The 21,389-nt window shown below is 42.0% G+C and overlaps 1 protein-coding gene across 6 annotated transcripts; it reads left to right on the plus strand.

Moving 5' to 3' along the window:
- The first annotated feature begins 4,574 nt into the window (after window positions 1-4,574).
- LOC117666712 (sulfotransferase 2B1-like) lies at window positions 4,575-15,661 on the plus strand. Of its 6 annotated transcripts, none has more exons than XM_087891838.1 (8): window positions 4,575-4,640; window positions 9,697-9,850; window positions 10,491-10,566; window positions 11,096-11,304; window positions 11,958-12,084; window positions 13,493-13,587; window positions 13,902-14,082; window positions 14,178-15,661. In XM_087891838.1, exons 2-8 carry the CDS (start codon window positions 9,821-9,823, stop codon window positions 14,315-14,317), a joined length of 858 nt encoding a protein of 285 aa, XP_087747964.1. In that variant the 5' UTR covers window positions 4,575-4,640; window positions 9,697-9,820; the 3' UTR covers window positions 14,318-15,661. The 6 variants fall into 6 exon arrangements, with proteins under 6 accessions (XP_087747964.1, XP_034275421.2, XP_034275422.2 ...); XM_087891839.1 differs by lacking the exon at window positions 4,575-4,640 and adding an exon at window positions 5,157-5,383; XM_034419530.3 differs by lacking the exon at window positions 10,491-10,566.
- The last annotated feature ends 5,728 nt before the right edge of the window (window positions 15,662-21,389 follow it).

Here is a 21,389-nt window from a genome sequence, read left to right on the forward strand (position 1 = left end):
ATCAAAGGATAAATTGGCATCTCCGGTGCCTACATGACTTAAGAAGTCTTCTCAAAACCCTTGCAATGTCAGCTTGAAGGCACGAACCAATTTGGAGAGAAGAGTGTTTCTACCAATAAAAGAGAATATTTGTAGCTCAGGGTTGAACTGTGGGGTCCTCAGTGCTCTCTAAGCTTGGCTGTTTTCTTGCAGCTGTTTCATTATCCAACTTAGGTAACATCATCAGTGCAAACCCCATTCCTTCTAGCACTGATGATGTTACCTAGTTTGGTAATGAAACCTCTCCAAGAGAACAACCAAGCTCAGAGAGCACCAAGGACCAAGAACCTTTTCTACCTGAAAATGGGCCACGGGTGTCCTAGGGTAGGGTGGGGTTTAAAAAAAGTCAAGATGGCAGCTGCAACTGTGGGATAACATCTTTTTTTTTTTTTTTTGGGAAATGTCACAAATGTGTGGAGAAGGCAAAATAGCTTCTGAGGAAAGTGAATGTACTAGGAAGATGGTGGTCTAGGGCAGGTGTCAGCAACCTGTGGCTCTGGAGCCGCTTGCAGCTCTTTCGTCCCCCTGCTGTGGCTCCCTGTCTGCTGAACCCACCACTAGCTGGCCCCACCTCTCGCCCTCCTCTTCCAGTCACTCCTTGCCTGGACTAAGAAGGTGAGGGTGATTAACTAAGGTAACACCAGGAGCGGCAAAACCTGGGTAAGCGTGTCTGGGGGGCGGTTCATGTGACTGAGTGGGAGTGAGTGATGTTGAGTTGGCCACGCCCACCCAGGTTGTGTGGCTCCCGGGGATTTCTTTTCTGTGGGAAACAGGTCCAAATGGCTCTTTGAATGTTTAAGGTTGCAGACCCCTGGTCTAGGGTTAGGAGGAAAGGCAGACAAAAGTAGGAAGGACAGTTTTCAGAAAGAGGTGGATTTTGACATAGTTGCATTCTTTTTGTGCCTAAAATCTCAGTTCCTGACTGCAAATTATCCTCTCTTTTCATGGTGCCCTCAAATGGATATTTGCTTAGGGATGTGTTCTGTCCCAAATCAGTAAAATGAATCTTCTTTTTTGTGGATTTATAATTGCCATACTTAATGAAGCTATAGCATGAGTGCAAAAGAAATTTTACAGGTAGTCCTCAACTTAAAAATAGTTTGTTTAGTGACCATTCAAAGCTACAATACCACTGAAAAATGTGACTTATGACCGTTTTTCACAGTTACAATCTTTGTGGCGTCCCCATGATCATGTGATCAAAATTCAGATGCTTGGCAACTGACTCATACTTATGACAGTTTTTGTGTCCCAAGATCGTCAACTTTTGTGACGTTCTTACAAGCAAAGTCAATGAAGAAATCAGTTTCACTTAACCAGTGGGTTACTAATTCATCAGCTGCAATGATTAATTTAACAAGTGTGGCAAGAAAGGTCATAAAATGGGGCAAAACTCACCTAACAAATGTCTCATTTAATAGCAGAAATTTTGGGCTCAGTTGTCATAAGTTGAGGACTACCTGTATTTTGTCATCTTCAAAATACAGCTAAGCAACAGACATGGATGATTTGAATTAGTACTACAAGAAATCACGCTTTAAAAGTATGAATCCTAGATCAGGCTATATGCTTATTTATTTAATCTGTATCTTCTCTTCCCTTTTCCCCATGGAGTTCAAAAGAATCTATGGATGAGTGCACAGAGCATAGCAGGCTAATGTGATTGGCTACTTTGTGGCTCAATATTTGTTGCAACTTTATTGTTAGTGGTTAATTTACAGTTCAATGGGTTGTGTGAATCCAAACAATTGAATTAATGTAGGAAAACATGGCTGTCATCTGGATGTCTTGCTTTTCATAGTTGAGGTCCTTCCTCATGATATAGATTCCAACTCATTGCAAGCTTCCCGTGAGGTAGGCTGAAACTGATCCAAGGACTCCTGAAATAAAAGTTGGACTTAGTCCTGGTGTCAGCAACCTGTGGCTCTGGAGCCGCTTGCAGCTCTTTCGTCTCCCTGCTGTGGCTCCCTGTCTGCTGAACCCACCACTAGCTGGCCCTACCTCTTGCCCTCCTCTTCCAGTCATTCCTTGCCTGGCCTAAGAAGGCAAGGGCAATTAACTAAGGTAACTCCAGGAGCCGGAAACCAGAGGATCATCTTCCGAGCGGGCGCAGGCGCACCGGGGTGGCTGCTCTTCCGGTTTCCGGCACATGCACAGTTGCAAACACGCTCCCGTTCTGGCACTTGGTGCCGAAAAGGTTCTCCAACACTGCCCTATACTTTTACAAGCGACTGTCCAGTCTCTTCTTAAAAGCCTCCAGTGATGGAGCACTCACAATTTCTGAAGACAAGCTGTTCCACTGGTTAATTGTTCTCACCATTAGGAAATTCCTCCTTAGTTCTAGGTTGCTTCTCTCTTCAATTAGATTCCATCCATTTCTTCTTGTTCTGCCTTCAGGTACTTTAGAGAATAAATTAACCCCCTCTTCTTTGTGGCAGCCCCTCAAATATTGAAACTGCTATCATGTCCTTCTAGACATGCCCAATTCCTGCAACCGTTCTTTGTATGTTTTAGCCTCCAGTCCCCTAATCATCTTTGTTGCACTTGTTACAAAGTCCAAGTCCTTCAATTCCATTGACCCTTATCTAACTCGTAGAGTCGTCATAGGTGCTAAAGGTTGATTGAGAAGATTCCTGTGGTTGGCATGAGTAGCAATAAATCAGCTTTAATCGGACCTTCACGTATGGATCTGCTCTTCTGTGCTTGACATATCCCAATTTTATCCAAGAGCTAAATGGAAATTTGAATCAGGGTTTTCTCAGTCCTAATCTCATTATAATATGGGGAACATATAATACTCCCCAAAGAGTGGGAGTATAGCAACTTCTACCATATTCTTTGCTCATGCTTCTTGGGATAATAGAAGTTATAGTCCAACATCTTAGTTTTGCCTACAGCTGCTCTAATGAAAACACATTACATCTTAGTTTTCCCTTCCAAGCTGTGGAATTTAATTTGACAAAATGTAATGTTTTCTGCTGGTGAGGTATGATTTCATTGGGGCAGGCAATTGCTGATAAAACCTCTACAATTTTCCATGTGAAACAGATGGCCTGCACATATTTGTGCAACTTCTTCTTTTCCATAATAGGATTTTAAAGGAGGGTGACTGAAGACAGGTAAAACAACAGCGCCTGTATCATGTTGCCCAAAATAAGTTTGCAGGCTTGTTAGGGCCTAAGAAGTGTCTTTATTTGTGGTTTTTCACATTGGGATTTGTATAAGAGATTCTCTCATTTAGCCTCAGAGATTAATTATCTATGCTGCATTGTTCTCATGGCAATGACACCATTGCCACAGATTGGCTGAAATATGGCAATGTCCAGATTAGAATAAATAGACAAGGTTTGTTTTGATGAACTAACAAAAAAAATTGCCGAGGTTGAAATCCCATCTTGCAAGCTGAAGTCATCAAATTTATAAGGCTTATGCTAATAGTTTCAGTAGGTTTCTCTTACGTCACGTTCGGTTATAATGATTTCATTTGGCTGTGCTGCAAGAGTCCAGCAAATCAATTTGCACATTCGAGATTATGGTTTAAGCTTTTGGGCAAATCCAACTACTGTGGCTAAATTTTGTGGCTCAGAACAATAAGTGAAGCCAACTATGGCCTGTTGTCATAAAGATTATATGTTAAATGTTATAAAGCCACCTCGAGTTGGTTGATAGACAGATGGGTGGCATACAAATTTAATATTTATTTAGCATATGGCTTCATTTTTGTTGCCATGTATTTTGAGAGGCAGGAAAGTCTATAGCAGGGGTCCCCAAACTTGGCAGTTTTAAGACTTGTGGACTTCAACTCCCAGAATTCTTCAACTCCCAGAATTCAGTTCAGCATAGCTGGCTGGAGAATTTTGAGAGTTGAAGTCCACAAGTCTTAAAGCTGCCAAGTTGGAAGACCTCTGGTCTACAGGGTAGTCTGGTTGCCAGCAGTTGCTAGTTTGTTTAGTTCACGCTGTCACACCCCACAAATTTAATAAGTAAATATGTGAAGCAAGCTAATATGGCTGGTTCAAGAAGCTAGGATTTAGGAATTCTCAGACTTTTGAGGTTGGTACACACCATTATGGATGCATGTTAAGAGTCCTATAAGAAGTGGCAACTATAGGAGGTTAAGTTTCACATCCTGTGGAAAAAGTTTTACCCTTAAAATCTATGGAGATTCTCAGTCATCCAGGTCATGGTTGTCCCAGAGTTGCATTTTCAAGAGGCAATTGGACTCTCAAGAGCTGAAGAAGCTTCTTGGATGAGAAGCGAAACCTCTTCAAAGAAAAACCAGAAAGTCCATTTGCCTCTTGAAAAAAGATCCTGAGATCTTTCCGGACTTCGCCCCATCAGATTCATCTTGTGATGGAGCGGTGGGGCAACCTTTTTGCTGGCCTTCGGACCATCTGGCCATCGGACCTTCTGCGGGTCAACTATTGAGCAGGACGTCTCTAAAAGAGGATCTCGCCACCTTAAAAAAAAAAAAAAAAGAGGTCCCCGGTTAGGAGGCAAAGCTTGAGAAACGTATGCGAAGGGAAGTCCCGCCCAGAATCCTTGGATTGGTTATCGCAAAATCAGGACGCCCGAGTCCGGTGGGAATGAAGTGAAATTTAGTAGGTTATGAAAAAAGGAAGGGCGGAGAGCCACCGATTTCGGCTTCGCGGCGGTCTGGGGGAGGGAGCGAGGCTTATTAGTGAGAGACTGCAAAGGCGGGTTGGGAAAAAGCCGTGCCAGAAAAATCGGATTTTCTTTGGAGAACAGACGTGTGTCTGGAGTTCAAAACTAAAAGGGGACGTGGGGTTTGTTGCGTAGGGGAGGCCGGGGACCCTCCCTCCGGCATTTAAGACAACAGGAGCCGTTTGTGTAGAAGCCAAAAGTCAGCTTTATTGGGAATTATGGATAAGTAAGGATGGAGTGGAAATAAGGTTTTTCCCGGCAGGGTTACTCCGTTTTTAGAGCTGTCTGATAAAACAGAATTCCAGACTTTTCAACATTTCCTATCCAGAAAGGGGGAAAGATAAGAAAGAAGCAAATTCACCTGTTGAATGTCTACATATTCCAGCCTTGTGGTGGAATTGATTTCTTCTGGCAAATGTGACCAAATTCTCCCTTTATTTACTTTTAAGCAGGAGAGACCAACATGATTTTCAATCAGTGTTAATTGCTTAAACTACTATGGAGTTTGTAAGCCACGATGTGATGTATAAGATGTAATTTCTGAGTGCACCCACTGCACTAAGTCAACCCAAATTAGTTACGTAATGACTTAGCTTGTTGCCTAAACCAAGGCAAACAGAAGCTAGCTACTTGGATTGATGTAATACTGCTATCTGCTCTAATCATATCTGGTTAATATGTAAGTATCTTTTAGTGTTCCTGTGCTTCTTAGTTGACACTTTGTGGTATCTGTGAAACCTGCTTTGTTACTCAGTGGTCTAAATGTCCAGGATAAATATGATGAGGCCAAGTCTAAACATTCTTAGTAGCAAAGATTCAGTCAGATGGAACTCTTACATTCCCTACAATCTGGAAGATGATTGGCTGGGGAAGATTAAGAAGTACTCATTTTAGGCTGGTCAAACAGTGTAGAAATTACAAGGATTTCTTACTTCCTGCAAGCAGCTAGGAAATCATAGAAGCCTCACTAGGCTGTGAAGATTCTCCAATAACTCTTCAAAGCCTATCATTCTTTATATTTTATTTATTTATTTATTTATTGGTTTGATTTTATATGCCGCCCTTCTCTGGAGACTCAGGGCGGCTTACAATGCGTTAAGCAATAGCCTTCATACTTTTGTATATACCTGCTTAGTAGGGCTTTCGGCTCCCCCTAAGCGGTGTTCTTTTTTATACAAAGTCAGCTTATTGCTCCCACAATCCGGGTCCTCATTTTACCTACCTCGAAAGGATGGAAGGCTGAGTCAACCTTGAGCCTGGTGAGATTTGAACTTGCAATAATTGCAGGCAGCTGGTGCTACTTAACAGCACTTTAGTCTGCTGCGCCACCAAGGCTCTTACATCCTTTCAGAGTTATTTCCTTACCTAAACAGAAAAAATAGAATAGAATAGAATTATTCATTGGCCAAGTGTGATTGGACACACAAGGAATTTGTCTTGGTGCATATGCTCTCAGTGTACATAACAGAAAAGATACATTCAAGAATCATAAGGTACAACACTTAATGATAGTCATAGGAAAACTGTCAATATAAATCTTAGGATACCAGCAACAAGGTTACAATCATACAGTTGTAGAACCAAACCAGACAGTTATAGGGGTGCAGATGACAGACTCAATTGCCATATACAGGAAGAAAAAGTAATGGGCGTGACTTCTGATTTCCTGCTGGCTTCCCCAATGACTTTGTTTGTAGGGAGCTGGCAGGGAGTGTCAGAAATCATAATATGTTACCGCAACTGACCATTGCAATGTAGTGACCCACAGTTTTGCAAATGCAATTGGCCTGAAGATCCTTTAAATTTCAATTGCATGGGTCCTGGATTTTGTATGCATTCTTTAAGTTAATGGATTTGAGACATCTTGATTTAAAAACCTTTGCAGTGCGATCCACCATTTGGGCTTATTGAAGGTTACAAACAGGCAGGTTTACTAGTATATAGATATCCTGTTCTTTATAGGTGTGTGCCATTGCTTCAGATTTTCATATGCTCCTTCTAAAATGTTGCTATTAACCCTGGGTAACTTCTTTGAAATGTTGCACAAAGGAGTTTCTATGAGGATTCACTGGTTAGTAGACAGGCTTCTGTTTGCGCTATTCCCAAACAAGATACATTCACTGCATGGAAGCATATTAGCCGATCCAGAGAATGGCTCTAGATGGACCTGCTAGAATTTTACTGGAAGGAAACTTTAATTGAGAGGCATTAACAAGAAACTAAACCAAACCAAACCAAACTAATCATAAAACCCCTGTGGAGTGAAGGGGGGGAGGTTGTGTTTTTTTTAACTCTCTCATTAGTCTACCAGCTCACTCCCAGCTGCATTTTACTGCATGTATAAATCAAGGATATTTGCAGGAAAATGAAAAAAAAAAAAAAGGTCTGTATTTAGGTTTTATAAAAAAAGGCAGAAGTACTGAAGAGGGAAAACGGGTTTGGCTGCTATACAAAGGGAAATGATTTGAGCATCTTAGTAGGTTGAAAGCTAAACAAGAGCCTGTAAGAATGTAGTGCTAATAAAGTTATTGCAATTAGATTACATCACCAAAAACACTGATCAGATCATGAGAAGTAATTGCTCTACTCAGTCCTGTGTTGCTCAAGTGCCTCATTGTAAGAAGGGTTTTGATAAACTGGACAATTAACCAGAAGAAACTGGGTATTGGTAAATAAAAATGACCTCAAAAGAAGTTTTAACATGATCCTACAGAGGAGAACGTAAAGAAGCAGAAGGCGGATATAACCTTCTGGATATAATTAATCTTCAAACAATTCCAAGATTAGTCCATAGAACATACATGGGCTACCTGTGGTTCACAGGCCACTACAAACCCAACAGACAAGTAGCATCTTCCTAAAGAGGCCAGCTTTTTTTTTTTTTGACCCATCTGGACTTTCACTACCTTAGCATTACATCCCTGCAGCTTTTAGGAGCCATAAAGAAAGGTAAAAATAGCCCAGTGATGACCAGGATGGAAAAGTGAAGCTCTCTGTTCTACAGGGGAAGTCAAGAACTGTGGGCAAAATGCAGGGAAGCAGATTCTAGTTAAATGGGAGAAAGAATGTCCTCATCGTAAAAATTGCTTGGTTGTAGAATCTGCCACCTTGGTTGGTGGCCAGCTGAACTATGATGAGATGCTTCAGCTGAGGATGCACAATGTCTTCCAATTCTGATTTAATCTGCAATGATTTGTTGGCACTTTACACCTGAAAAGTAGAGAGAAACAGGAGGTCTGGATTCTTCTGAAAGGAAGAAGTTTCCAGCAGGTTAGATTTAGCTTGCCAACATGTTTACTTGGCACAGAACCTATGCCTTTAACATCTTCTCAAAAGATCAGCTCTTAGATAACTCCCTCTTTCTACCGTTCTTCAAAAAACACAAAGCAGATTTACAATGGGTTTATTTGACAATCTTGATGGTGGTGGATGGGAACTGAACAGTTGGCTTTTATGGTTGTAGAATATTTGTGTGAATTAACTGATGGCCCATAAGAATGTAGATGGACCAATAATTTAGATCCAGATCCTGGTAGCAGAGATTTTGGTTGCCTGATGAGAAAGGAATATCTGTATGCCCTAAGAGACTCAAAGTCTCATCTGTTGAATTTCTTAGGTTATATATGTTAATGGCCCTCTTTTCAGAAGAAAAGATGGTACCTCTTTAAATTGGAGACTGAGCACACTCAGCTTTCTGGATGATGCTGAATTCCAGTTTTCATCAACCTTAGTGTGTATGTGTAGGGGAGATTGTGGGACTTGCCCAGGGGTGGGCTTCAAAAATTTTAGCAAGGGTTTCTCTGCCCGGTTGCTGGGTGCATGGCCATGGTGGGCATGGCCTAGTCAGCTTCCTGCACCATGGTAGTGGTGGGGGTGCATTTTTGTCCTCCCCGGGCTCCAAAGGCTTTTCTTGAGCCTCTGGGAGGGCAAAAACGGCCTCCCCAGGCTCCGAAGGCTTTTTCTGGCCTTCCCAAACTTCCAGTAGGCCCATTTTTCACGCTCCCTGAGTTTCCGCACGTGCCTTGCACTTACCTGCATCCAAAATGGGCCACGTGGGGACTCCTGGAAGGGGCGGGGTGGGGTGGGCGGGGCCAGCCAGGAGTGGGATTTTGGGGTTCTCCAAACTGCACAGAATCTTAGCTAGAGGTTCTCCCGGACCCCTGCAAACCCCCAGCAGCCCACCCCTGGACTTGCCCAGCAGCATCTGGAGGGCTGCAGGTGGTCCTTTTCCTGCTATCAATGAACACCAGAGGACCCTTGAATGGAGGAAAACTCTCCATCTGAAGAGTGAGTTACAATTGGGAATCGTGAGCCCTCTAGTAGTTACCAGAGAATTAAAACTGAAGGGGGTAAGTCAGATGATTGGATTCTTTTGAAAAGCAGAGTTTGGCTGGTAACGAAGCCTTGTTTCAACAGGCCAAGACCGATGAATGCCTTGCTTTCCATTCCAGGATTGGGGAACAAAACAATAATAATTCTACGTGAAAAACAACAACATTCTTTTCCAGTAATCGCATCAATGGGAAAACAATATGTTACAGAAAGATGGTAGCAGTGCATATTTCTTCTGAGTCTGGATTTTACTTATTATTTCTCTCTGTGTGTGTGTATGTGTGGAAGGCAGGGAAAACTGCGAACATACACATGTGTGACCTTAATTTCATTGTGCTGGCTCTCTTCCCTTTTCAAAGGACAAAGTCTCTTTGTAAATTTCTGTCAGTAAAAGCCAGGGTATTTTCTTCTGCACAGTCTGTGCCACAAAGAGGAGTGGCACGAAAGGAGGCTGGAAGACAAGAAGAAAAAAACAGGTTTGGAGAAGCCGGGAGGCTAATGGTAGATTTTGAAGAAGCAAGAAAGGAAAACTTTGGAATTGCATTCTTCCTCTTTCCCATTAATTCCATCAAAAAGATTCTCTCCTTTCCAGGGACAGAGCATTGAAAGGACATTTGGACTTCTGTTTTTACTTCCTTTGTGTCTCTTCCCTCCTTCCAGAGAAACACAATGGCCGAACGGATTGTTGAGTCTATTCAGTATGGAGGAATAACTTTTCCCAGCATCGTGCATAGCGAAGAGAGTGTATGTTACGCTCACCGGAATTTTGAAGTGCGGGATAGTGATGTCTTCAACGTTACATACCCCAAATCTGGTGAGCCACAGAATTGCCTATCCCCTGGAATTTCGGGGTGAAAAAATATATTAATTTATACTTTCATGGTTCGCTTTGACTCACTTTTCTCTAGAGTATATGTCAAGGCACCATTTCCTCTTTAGCAGTTGTGTGGAGAGATAAAATTATAATAGCTAGAACTTTTCCAGAAAAATTACCTAAACTAGCAGTGTTTGAAGTGCGTGAAATCAAAATCTTATAAGCACAAATGCCTTGTTGGAAAATTTAAAAAAGTGATTTTGGATGTATGCCGGTACTATTTGCAGTTCTGTCTGTTGGTGAAAGGGTTGTCTTAAAACTATGAGACAGAAAGAGAAATAGGCACTTACTGTGCAGTATATTGCGTCCTGTCTGTTTGTCTGTCCATCCTTCCAATTTTTTTGATCCACCGAAACTAGTGACCAAGTTAATAGAGGTGCATGTATGTGGGGAAACCCAAAATATTGAAGTAATACCTGGGATTTTGTTTGCTTAGTGCTATTTCTTGTAAGTATGGTTCCACTGGATCATTTCAGATCCTAATGTTCTGACCCAGGCTTCCTTAAAAAACATGAAGCAGAGTCTTGGTCCCGGCAAAACCTCTTTTATTTACATGACTGTGAATTCCTTTCATTCACAGTCAGCAAGGCCAGACAAACAGTCTTTCAGAGGAATATTTATCAACACGAACTTTATCTCGCTTGGAAAACTGCCAGGTAACTAGTTTCCAAATGCAATGCAAGGCAAAACTCGGTACAGAGTCTCTTAGAGTCACGAACAGATCTTTTCACTCTTGCGACGATCGAACGAATGAATTGTTTCCTGCAAAAGCCCACTCCCCATTCGCTCCCCTTTTGTTTCCTATGGGAAAGGCCAATCACCTCCAAGGTGTGGCTTTACTCCCAAGTCGACCCTGCTTTCTTAGTTGTTCTTGTCTTCTAGCATGCACACACTGGGAACAGGTTCCAGCTGTTCCTCTGCCTCACTGCTGTCTAGCTCCCTCTCTGCCTCTGATGTAGAACCCTCGTCCGAGTTTTCCCCAGCCCCCAGGACTGGCCATTGTTCCTCCCCAACCTCCTCACTGTTCAACTCTGCTGCTAGTTCTGCTGGCCGCCGACAGGCCACAACACCTAAACTTGGGATTTCTTCCACAGCTCCTACAAAAAGCTTTGGTAGATTCCTTCAATGACGCCCTGCAGATTCAGGGTAAGGTTGAAATATAGAATCTTCTTGTCTTGTTTTCAGGAACAACTTGGATGCAAGAAATTCTTACTTTGATCTATAGCAACGGAGATCCCACGTTCTCACAGTCAACCCCTTGTTGGGAACGGATGCCCTGGGTTGAACACAAGACAACAGTCCAGTACTTGGAGAACCGACCCTCTCCTCGGCTCATTACTTCTCATTTGCCTGCAACAATTTTTCCAGAAAAGTTCTTCTCTTCGCAAGCTAAGGTGATTCCATTTGTACATATACCTAGCGGGTGTGCATATATAAAGAAAATATTGATTCATTATACAAGCCATGGATTGTTTAACAATGAATTCAGTTGTAGGATCCAATCTGGGGTTAGTCACCAGGACTAGAAGTTTAGCTTTTATACTCGTGCTGGAGCTCATCCTCAGGAAATTTCTTTGTACCAGAATGTCTACACAGAGAGAAGTTCCCTGAGGATGGGGCTCCAGCAGGAGTCCAAAATTTCAAAAGACTAAACTGTGGTTCCGGTGACTGACTCAGATTGCATCCTACAACATTATCCTGGGACAGGTATATTTGCCTTCATTTGTGAATTCAATTATGTCTTCAGTAAGGCACAATTGTAATAATTGTTTACAACCATGATGGCCAACACACTATGCCAAAATCAAAGAAAACCCATTATGAATTAATGTGATGGATGAATTTTAATTACCTTGCGTATTAGAAAGCATGCTTCCATTGGTCACTGCTAAGAAATCAGCCAGCAGTCAGAGATGGGGCATTCTGATAACTGGTAAGAGAAGTTGACATTTCCTCCTGGCCTTACCAAATTGCACTTTGGGAAGGAACTATGGGAAAAAACCATTGAGATTAAGCCATTCCAACACTGGGAAACTATCTCTTCCAGGTTATTTACACTGTCCGTGACCCCAGGGATGTCTGTGTATCGCTCTACCATTATACCAAGATGACTTCATTTCTGGAGTACAGGGAGGATTTTGGAGAATTCATTGAGCTGTTTTCAGCAGGAAAAAGTATGGGTAGAGGAGGAAATTTATTTGTTCACCAAAGGCAGTAGAATCCCTAGTAGAAAGAGTCAGGGTCAGAAGTTCCTCCTTGACTGCAATCTTCCCCCTTCTATTATTCTTGATGATCCATCTTTCCCCTTCACATGTGGTGGTGCAGTGGTTAGAATGCAGTATTTCAGGCTTGCTCCAAGAGTTTGATTCTGAGCAGCTCAAGGTTGACTCAGCCTTCTATCCTTCCGAGGTCGGTAAAATGAGGACCCAGGTTGTTGGGGGGCAATAAGATGACTCTGTAAACTGCTTAGAGAGAGCTGTAAAGCACCATGAAGCGGTATATAAATCTAAATGCTATTGCTAGTGCTATCTGAGCAAGTCTATTCTGGATGGACAACCAAGGTCCCAGGCTAATCTTGAACCCCTGAAGTTACCACCAAACACAATAGCTCAGAATTGATGGTGCTATTTCCCTACATTTTGAGGTAGGAAATACATGAGAAATAATCTATAGTATGAATCTTAGATATTCTAATAATCTGAGTCCTAAAATAAATTAACTTGGTATAAAAATGCTAAAAAAAAATAAAAAAACAACCCCAACCTCTCTGGAAAAATCCAGAGAGAAACGTGCCATTTCAGCTATGGCCTTCAGGGCTCTACTCATTACTCTGAAATCCTCCTTAGATTCATCTTTAACCACCAACATTTTAGTCATCCATCCATCTTAGCCCCTTCATTATAACCCCTTTGCTGTCTTCATTCTTTATATAATGATACGTGAGTTGCTTATGCCATTTTTTGTCATACAATTGACCCGCTTTTAACTGCTCACAACTCATAGTGTTGACCTCTGGCATGTATAAAATGCAACTGGTAAATCTGATTGCTTCTTTCTCAGTTCGGTTGGGTCATGTTTTGTCTGACCTGGAACCAATTAAATTATGTCCTCTGATGAAGCAAAACGCCAGTCCTTTGCAGAATCCCCTTGTGTGTCAAATGTCTGTGGATGTCAAGTCTGCACTAACAATCTGCTTTGTCTCTTAGATGATAACAAATGGATTCTGTCAGGTGAACTTTTAGCTCCTTTTTGTCTCCTTAGCATTCCTCCCTTTGGCTGAGATGGTGTTTTTTGGTGACAAAGTTAATAGATTGCTTGTCAGACACATGTGGGCAACATGGTCCTTCCCCCAAATGTTTTGGATTTTGGTTCCTGTGGCAAGGGATTGTAGGAATTATAATCCAAAACATCTGGAGGTGCAGTACCCACCTCCTTTTGCTATGAACATTTGCTTAGAAACCAGTTTTGCTGGGATCAGTGGAATTCACTGCATATAGGTTTCCAATTTCAGGATTATTTTGCTTACTATATTAAAATCTATGCAGTTACAAAAATGTTTTTCTTTTTATTTGCTTACCCCAGTTCTCTTTGGCACCTGGTTTGATCATGTCAAAAGTTGGTTGGCCTACAAGAATGAGAAAAAGTTTCTTCTTCTGGTCTATGATGAATTGCTAAAGGTAGATGTCTGTCTCCCTATCATTTATCTATATATCTACAGTATCTATCTATCTATCTATCTATCTATCTATCTATCTATCTATCTATCTATCTAATCTTTCTATCTCTATCATCTCTCTCTCTGCCCCTCTTCCTGTCTCGTCTATCTGTCTGTCCGTTTTCCCGTTTATCCGTCTATCCATCCATCCATCCATCCATCCATCCATCCATCCATCCATATCATTTTCATTCTTTGTTGCCCCACTCCAATTCAGGAGTCATTTTGTCCTAGAGGTCAGAGATCTAGCTTTTCCTCATGATCTTCTACCTTTAGGACCTACGTGGCAGTGTTCTTCGCATCTGTGAATTCCTAGGCAAGAATCTGGATCCTGCTGTGGTTGACTCAGTGGTGGAAAATGCTTCCTTTGGAGTGATGAAGAACAACAAGATGGTGAATTACACCTTGGTTTCTGAACATCTGCTGGATCAAAAGATCAGCACTTTCCTAAGGAAAGGTAAAAATCAAAAAGCTTTTAGAAAATCTACAGTTCAAGGAATCTCCAAAAGTTGGTACAGAGTGCCTCACCTTTTTCCTTCCCTTCCCTTGCAGGGATTTCTGGAGACTGGAAAAATCACTTTACTAAAGAGCAGAGTGCTGCTTTCTACCAGCTCTACCAGGAAAATATGAATGGTTTAGAGACCAAATTTCCTTGGGATGAATTCCAGGTTGAAAAACATCAGGAATCTTGAGATTTTGGAGGGCAGAGGGGACTGCTGCAATCCAAAAATGCCAAACTTTGTGAATTATAATAATATATTTCATTCAAAATAGGCAGTCCTCAAATTATGACTGCAATTGCTGTCACTAAAAAATACAATCATAAAGCATGACCTCGCACAATCACATCACTTAGCGACAGCAACCCAGACCTACCCTGTTTCCCCGAAAATAAGACTCAACCTGAGAATAAATCCTAGCCTAATTTTTCAGGATGCTCGTAATATAAGTCCTACCCTCAAAATAAGCCCCAGTTAAGATTGTCAGCCAGATGGATGCACTTAGTACAGTATTTCCCCCAAAATAAGACCTAACCAGAAAATAAGCCCTAATCCGTCTTTTGGAGCAAAAATTAATATAAGGTCCTGTTTTATTTTATTGTTGTTGTAACCCAAGATATGCAAGTTATTATGTGTGAAGCAAAACAAATCCCAGGGAAAGAGTGAGCAGATGCCACTGGGGGTGGGGGGGGGGAGAGGCCCTGAAAGGCCTGATGCAGGCCATGTGAGTGTAATGTGCATGCATCATGTGTTGGGGCCACAGGAAGAGGGTATGGAGTGTGGGCACGTGCATATTGTGAATGTCGATTCAGTGGGCTATGGAAAGATGGTCTGGGGAATGTGAGTGTGTGCAAGCACAGGGAAGCTGGAGCAGGGGTGAAATGCTGCCAGTTCGGACCAGATCGCCCGATCCAGTAGCCATGGCGGCAGGTGATTCGGAGAACGAGTAGCAAAAATCCCTCCCCCCCCCATGCCCAGCTGAGCCGCACGATCATCACAGGCTTTTTTTTACTTTTAAAAGCATTTTTTCTTTGGTGGAAAAAATGCTTTTAAAATTTTTTAAAAATGCCTCTGATAATCGCGCGGCTCAGCTGGGATCGTCAGAGCCTTTTAAAAGCATTTTTTCTACAACCTCTTTGCCCGAAAGCATTTTAAAAGTATTTTCTTTTAAAAGTAAAAAAAAAAAAAAATTTGGTCACACCCACCCAGTCACATTACCCACCCACCCCCACCAACATGCCCATAGAACCGGTAGTAACAAATTTTACATTTCACCACTAAGCTGGAGAATATTATGTTCAATTGTGGGGAAGTTGTGGAAAGAGGGTACGTGTAGATGAGCAGACTGAGTTGGAAGGTGAAGTTAAACATTCATCAGTCATTGTGGAGTCATTGTGCAACCACAAGAGACCCAAGTCCATCCCATCCCCATGAATTCCATTGACCCTTATCTAGCACCAATTTATCTTTGACCATTAGTTGACCAGATTCTTTTGTATTGGTAGCAACAATAAACTTTTTAATGTTTTGAACTCAGCAAGTGCTCTTGGTTACTTGCGCCCGACAGGATGGAGAATGTGTGAACGAAAGGGGAAGGAGGATGCGATGTGTGAGCGAGTGAAGAAAGTGGGGGGAGACCTCCCCAAGGGACATGCAATCTTTCTCACCAGATTCCCCATTGACTTTGCTTGGTGGGAAGCCATCAGGGAAGATCCAACAAATGTTGATCATGTGACTGTGGGCCACTGCAACTGGTAATATGTATGAACTGGTTGCAGGCTTATGACTTCACATGACTGGGGCTGAAGGTTAATACCAATCATAATTATGTCCGTTCATTCATGCTGTTGCAACTCCAAACGGCTGCTGTATGAATAATCATAACTTGAGGGCTACCTGCAGGCCCTACTCCTAGTAACTGCAGTATAGGAATCCCAAGTCTCTGCATGTTTTGAATTTCTGGCCATGTTCATGCTTTGTACCTTTAAGCCTTTAACTGTGAAAACAGTAGAAAAGAGAAAAGGTAGAAACACCCCCCCCCCCAATTAAGCAATCCAAAGTGGAAGCATTCCATATTTGAGTGGTGCTTCACAAGCAGCAAGAAAAAAAAAACACACACACACACACACAATATAATTTGTCTAGAAAAAGAGTTATATTTAGATTCTTCCTTACTTGCTATTTTCTTTATGCAGGGATTTTTTTGAAATCATGGAATAAATATAAACCAAAAGTTCTGCTTTGTTGCTCCGTGCCTCCTTCCCCCCACAAAATGTTTATTATATTTTTATCAATGTTATCTTGCCCTATTGTGGATATTACAAAAAGCAATGGCAAATGAAATAGTAAGTGCTATCACAGCCGACCACCAGATGGTGATGCTGATTTAAACATCAGGTGGGAGCAATGAGAGTCTATTTGCACAAACAGAGATTACATTTGGATTGTCTTTCACTAGGATTGAACCATCAGGAATAAAAGTGAAGCTGTGAGGCCCAGTTCTTTGGGGTCCCAAGCAGGGGTGGGTTCTACTTACCTTTACTACCGGTTCGCAATGGGAGCTTCTGCGCATGCACAGATTGTACCTTATGATGTCCAGGCGGGTGGGAAGAGCCTCCCGCTGCTTTTACTACTGGTTCGTAAGAACCGGACAGAACTGGGAGCAACCCACCACTGGTCCCAAGGGCAACAGGTAATTCAATAACATTTGAATTGGGACCTCCCAAATTAGTGTTCTTATTAATTTTTTTTTATCAGAAGTAGATTGCTGGTAATACCTGGTTATACATGGCATTTTTTCCTCTACAAATATGTTATTTCCTGTGACTGACAATGCTTTTATTGTCAGTAATGAGGGACTTCCTAACTGAAATGACAACTTTTTTTTAAATTAACACCTGGAAAAGAGTCTGCTCACACAAGACAGCTTTTCCTATTTACTCTCATAAACTGCGAGATAACAAAATTCCAGCTCTAACCCCAATTACATATAATTTCTCTAGTTTGTCTCAGCAGGAACCCAAAACCTGCTAGACATTTAATCCTCACTAATACAGGTAGTCCTCAGTTTATGACTATGACTGAGCCCATAATTATGGTCATAAGTCATGCTGGTCATTAAGTAGGTCATCATGTGACCCACCTGGTTTTATGACATTTTTCTGCGGTGTTCATCAAGTGAACCTATTATCTGCAGTGGGCACTTTTGGGTGAAATCCTGAAGTAAATGCCAATTTCTGGCAAAAAAGTCAGAGATTGTGGTCATGTGATTGCAGGATACCGTAAACAAGAAGTAATGAATAGAAGATTTATCAAAGAGAGATCCAACCTATAGTAGAATTAAGGAAAAATTTCCTGACAGTGAGAACAATTAATCAGTGGAACTGTTGCCTTCAGAAATTGTGGGTGCTCCATAATTAGAGGTTTTTAAGAACAGATTGGACCTGAGTGGTGCAGATGGGTGAGAAGCCTTCTTGGAACTGCTGAACGGACTGTGTTGTAGACTGGAGATAGATGATGTTGTATCCGTTCCCCTCTGTTGAGAGAGAGCTGTTCAATTTTGACATAGATGGCCTCTTTGACCCGCTCTTTCAAACCAGTGGTCCTCTTTGTCCAGAATGGGGACTTTGCTGTTTTCAAAATAATGGCCTTTGTCTTTTAAATGCCGATGGACTGCTGAACCTTGTCCTGATGGGTTTGTTCTTCTATGTTGTACCATGCGTTCATGATGTGGTTGTTTTGTTTCTCCAATGTACAGATCTGCACGTGGCTCATTGCATTGTACTGCATATGCCACATTGCTCAGTTTGTATCTGGGTGTTTTATCCTTAGGGTGGGCAAGCTTCTGCCTTAGTGTATTCTTGGGTTTGAAGTATGAACATATGTTGTGTTGGCTGAAGATCCTACTGACCTTTTCCGACATTCCTGCAACGTATGGAATGACAATGTTGCTTCAATTATTGTTCTCTTCATTGTCTGTTATGGAGTAACTCCTGTAGGGTCTTTTCTGAGTTTTGATGAAGGCCCACTTGGGATAGCCGCATGTTCCGAGGTCTTCCTTGATGTCTTTTAGTTCTTTTTCTTTCCCACCTTTGCTGGCAGGCAGGCCTTCAGCTCGAGGGGATGGGTGAGGGGGGGTAGGATTCTGAAGACTCCCATTTTTGCTCCAGTGGGTGGTGGGAATCAAAATGTAAATATTGATCTCCCCCCCAGAGATACGGAGGATCCCGGACTTACGCACTTTCCGGCGTGCCCTCAAGACCTTTTTATTTCAACAGGCTGGCCTGGCCTAACCTCCTTTTTAATTGTTAATTTTAAATTTGTTTTAAAATAATAGGGGTGTTTTAAATTGTGGGCCAAATTATTTAATGTGCTTTTACATTGTTTTTAAACTTTGTATTATGTGTGTTTTATCTTTTGGCTGTTCACCGCCCTGAGTCCTTCGGGAGTAGGGCGGTATATAAATTCAAAATAAAGTAAAGTAAAAGTAAAGATCTCTGTGTGGGGGTTTTCTATAAACTTCAACGTTAAGGCTTTTGCCTTCCTTAATGCGTACTGCAAGTCCAGGAAGGCTAGAATATTTTCCTAAACATCTTCCCATGTGAATTTGATGTTTCTGTCGAGAGTTGATACTTGTTGATACTAGTTGAGAGGTGAATGCTTCCAATTCCTGTGTTTTGATTTTGACCCAAATATCTTGATCTTGACCCTGTTTTCGGATGAAGGTTGACTAATCTTCCAGAAGATGGCTAAACAAGTCCTGTCATTTGGGTTCCAGACAATTGATAGTTCTGTATTCAGAAATAGCAGTAACCCGAGTGGTGGTGTGACCCGTCAGCGGCCTGTGCAGCTAGTATCTGATTCCGACAGCGAGGTGGCTGGTGTGGTACTGCCCCAGCAGCCGGTGCAGCTGGCACTCGAGTCGGACAATGAGGCTGAGAAGATGTGGTGCCAGAGGCGGGGATTCAGCCAGGGCCTTCAGAAACTCCAGAAACTCCCATAAGTGAAAAGGAAGAAGAGAAGGAGCCTCTTCTCGATTCATGGGCGTGCAGAGCTGCCAAAAGGCAGGAGTGGTTCCTCAGAAGGAGATCTCCTCGAGAGTAAGGCTTGAGCTAATTGGCCACTCCCTTAGCCTATTTAAGGAAGGACAACGACTGAGGCAATTTGCAGGGAACAACTTCGTTCGCTCTCCTTTGCATCCTGATCTTAGTTCTCTTATCCGGTTCCTGCAAATTGCTTCTGGGCTTTCGGCCAACCATAGTAAGATTACGATTATTTATTCTTTGGATTCTTGTAGGCTGTTAAGAAAGTTAATTAACAGCCTTTATTTGAAAAAGACTGATTTAATTTAGTAAACTAAGGTTTGTACAGATTTTGTGTGTGCTGTGTTCTTTGGGGTCCGTAGCTGGGGCAGGACAAGTGGAAGGTTTTGACTTTGTCACTTGGACAACTTGAAGAGTGGCATAGAACTTCCACCTCAGGCGGCTACTCACTATTACCTAGGCCTGCCTCCTCCTGTGAAGAGTGTTGATGATGCTTTCCTCCTGGGAACTGGTGCAGGGTGGATGGGAAAACAAAACCCGGGGAATCTATCAATGGTTGCCCTTAAATTGTGCAGTAGCGAAGCTGTACGGATAGATCACTTGCAAGCCTCATTACTGAGGGCGATTTAGAGCTTGGCCATCAGGGTAATGCAAATTACGCTGGCATATTTTTCTGCACTTTGGAGGAATATACATTAATGAGGCTATGAAAAAGAGCTTTACAGCTTCCTTTGTCTCTATCAGGCTGCTGAGCCCCAAGTTTAGAATTATTGCATTATATCACTGTGTGGAAGTTGAAGCTTTCCGACAGGAATCACAAGCCCATTTTTTATAAGAGAAGTAACTCTGAAACCAAGACAGTCTGACAAAAAATAATTTTTGGTCTGAATAAAGAGGACAATCTTTTCCATATTTTCATACCCACTGTATGTTGCACTGAGTTCCTGGTATAAATAAGATTGCATCCTGAGATGTAACTGCAGTCGGAATTTAGGAATATCTTGCTCATTCCATAATCCATAGGGCTCCATAATCCTAACCCTAGTATCTTTTGGATAAATTTGGTTTCACTCTGATTTTTCTTTTTCAGAGAATTCTTTTTGGTTTTTTCATCTTTGTGATTTCTTTTCTCAGAAGTCAGAATGCACAATGATTCACATTTTTGGAGACAGTTTTGCAGTCTTCCCTTGTAAAAATATTTTCCCAAATATGCCTGTGTGTGTGTGTGTGTGTGCGCGCACACACACACACACTTACTAATATGCATATTTTTGTGTGATGCTTTCAGACAGGAGAACTCTATTACAAAATGTACAAAAAGGTGTAAGTGACCGTGTTTGCACATTAATTTGAAAATGCAGATTAGGTAAATTAAATTAAAATGCAAACTCGATAAAGGTTTATGTTCTTAATGTTTTTAAGCAGCTCTAGGATCCAAAAGCTGTTGTGTCCTGAAGCAACTAATTATAGAGAAATGCCCTCTGGGCCCAACCTCACCTCCCTGTTAATGCATATATTTTCTCTGGATTTTTATTGATGGTTCCCATTATGTTCATTTTTTTTTCTTCCTTTGCATCCTTTGCATTTAACAGGAATAACACAATGATTCTGAATGGACTTTTCCTGTTGATTTCCAAATGTCAGGAAGACTATCCTAGGTTGAAACCCAGTTTCACATCATCTCATATGGCACATAGTTCGTGGTAGTAATAAGGAATATATCCTTTTCCAGGCTCATAATGCAAGGGGAAAAAAATGAATGAGGGCCTATCTAGTCCCTCACTGGCCAACCAACCAACCAATCAACCAACCAACCAATCAGCCAACTTACCTACCTACCTCGGTGATGTTCATCAGCAGGACAAAAAGGCTGTAGTAGTTTTGGGTTGTGTCCCAGTTGTTCCCGGTTCTCTCTGGTTCTGTCCGGTTCTTTAGAACCAGTAGTAAAAGCGGCAGGAGGCTCCGCCCACCTGCCCATAATTGACGATCTGCGCATGTGCAGAAGCTTCTGCACATGCACAGAAGCGTGTGTGTGCACTCCCGTTGCGAACCGGTAGTAAAGGTAAGTAGAATCCACCCCTGTTGTGTCCCAAGCATGCCTTTGATATTGGGTCTGTATATCTTTGTCTGTGTGTATCTAGCAAGATATAGTAGCAACTGCCAATCACCTTATCCTCCAGTGTATCTATCTCTCCTACTGTCAGGCTCCAAAAACCAAAGAA

This window comes from Pantherophis guttatus, chromosome 4 (genome assembly GCF_059756535.1).
Source record: "Pantherophis guttatus breed Tessera chromosome 4, ASM5975653v1, whole genome shotgun sequence".
Lineage (NCBI taxonomy): Eukaryota > Metazoa > Chordata > Lepidosauria > Squamata > Colubridae > Pantherophis > Pantherophis guttatus.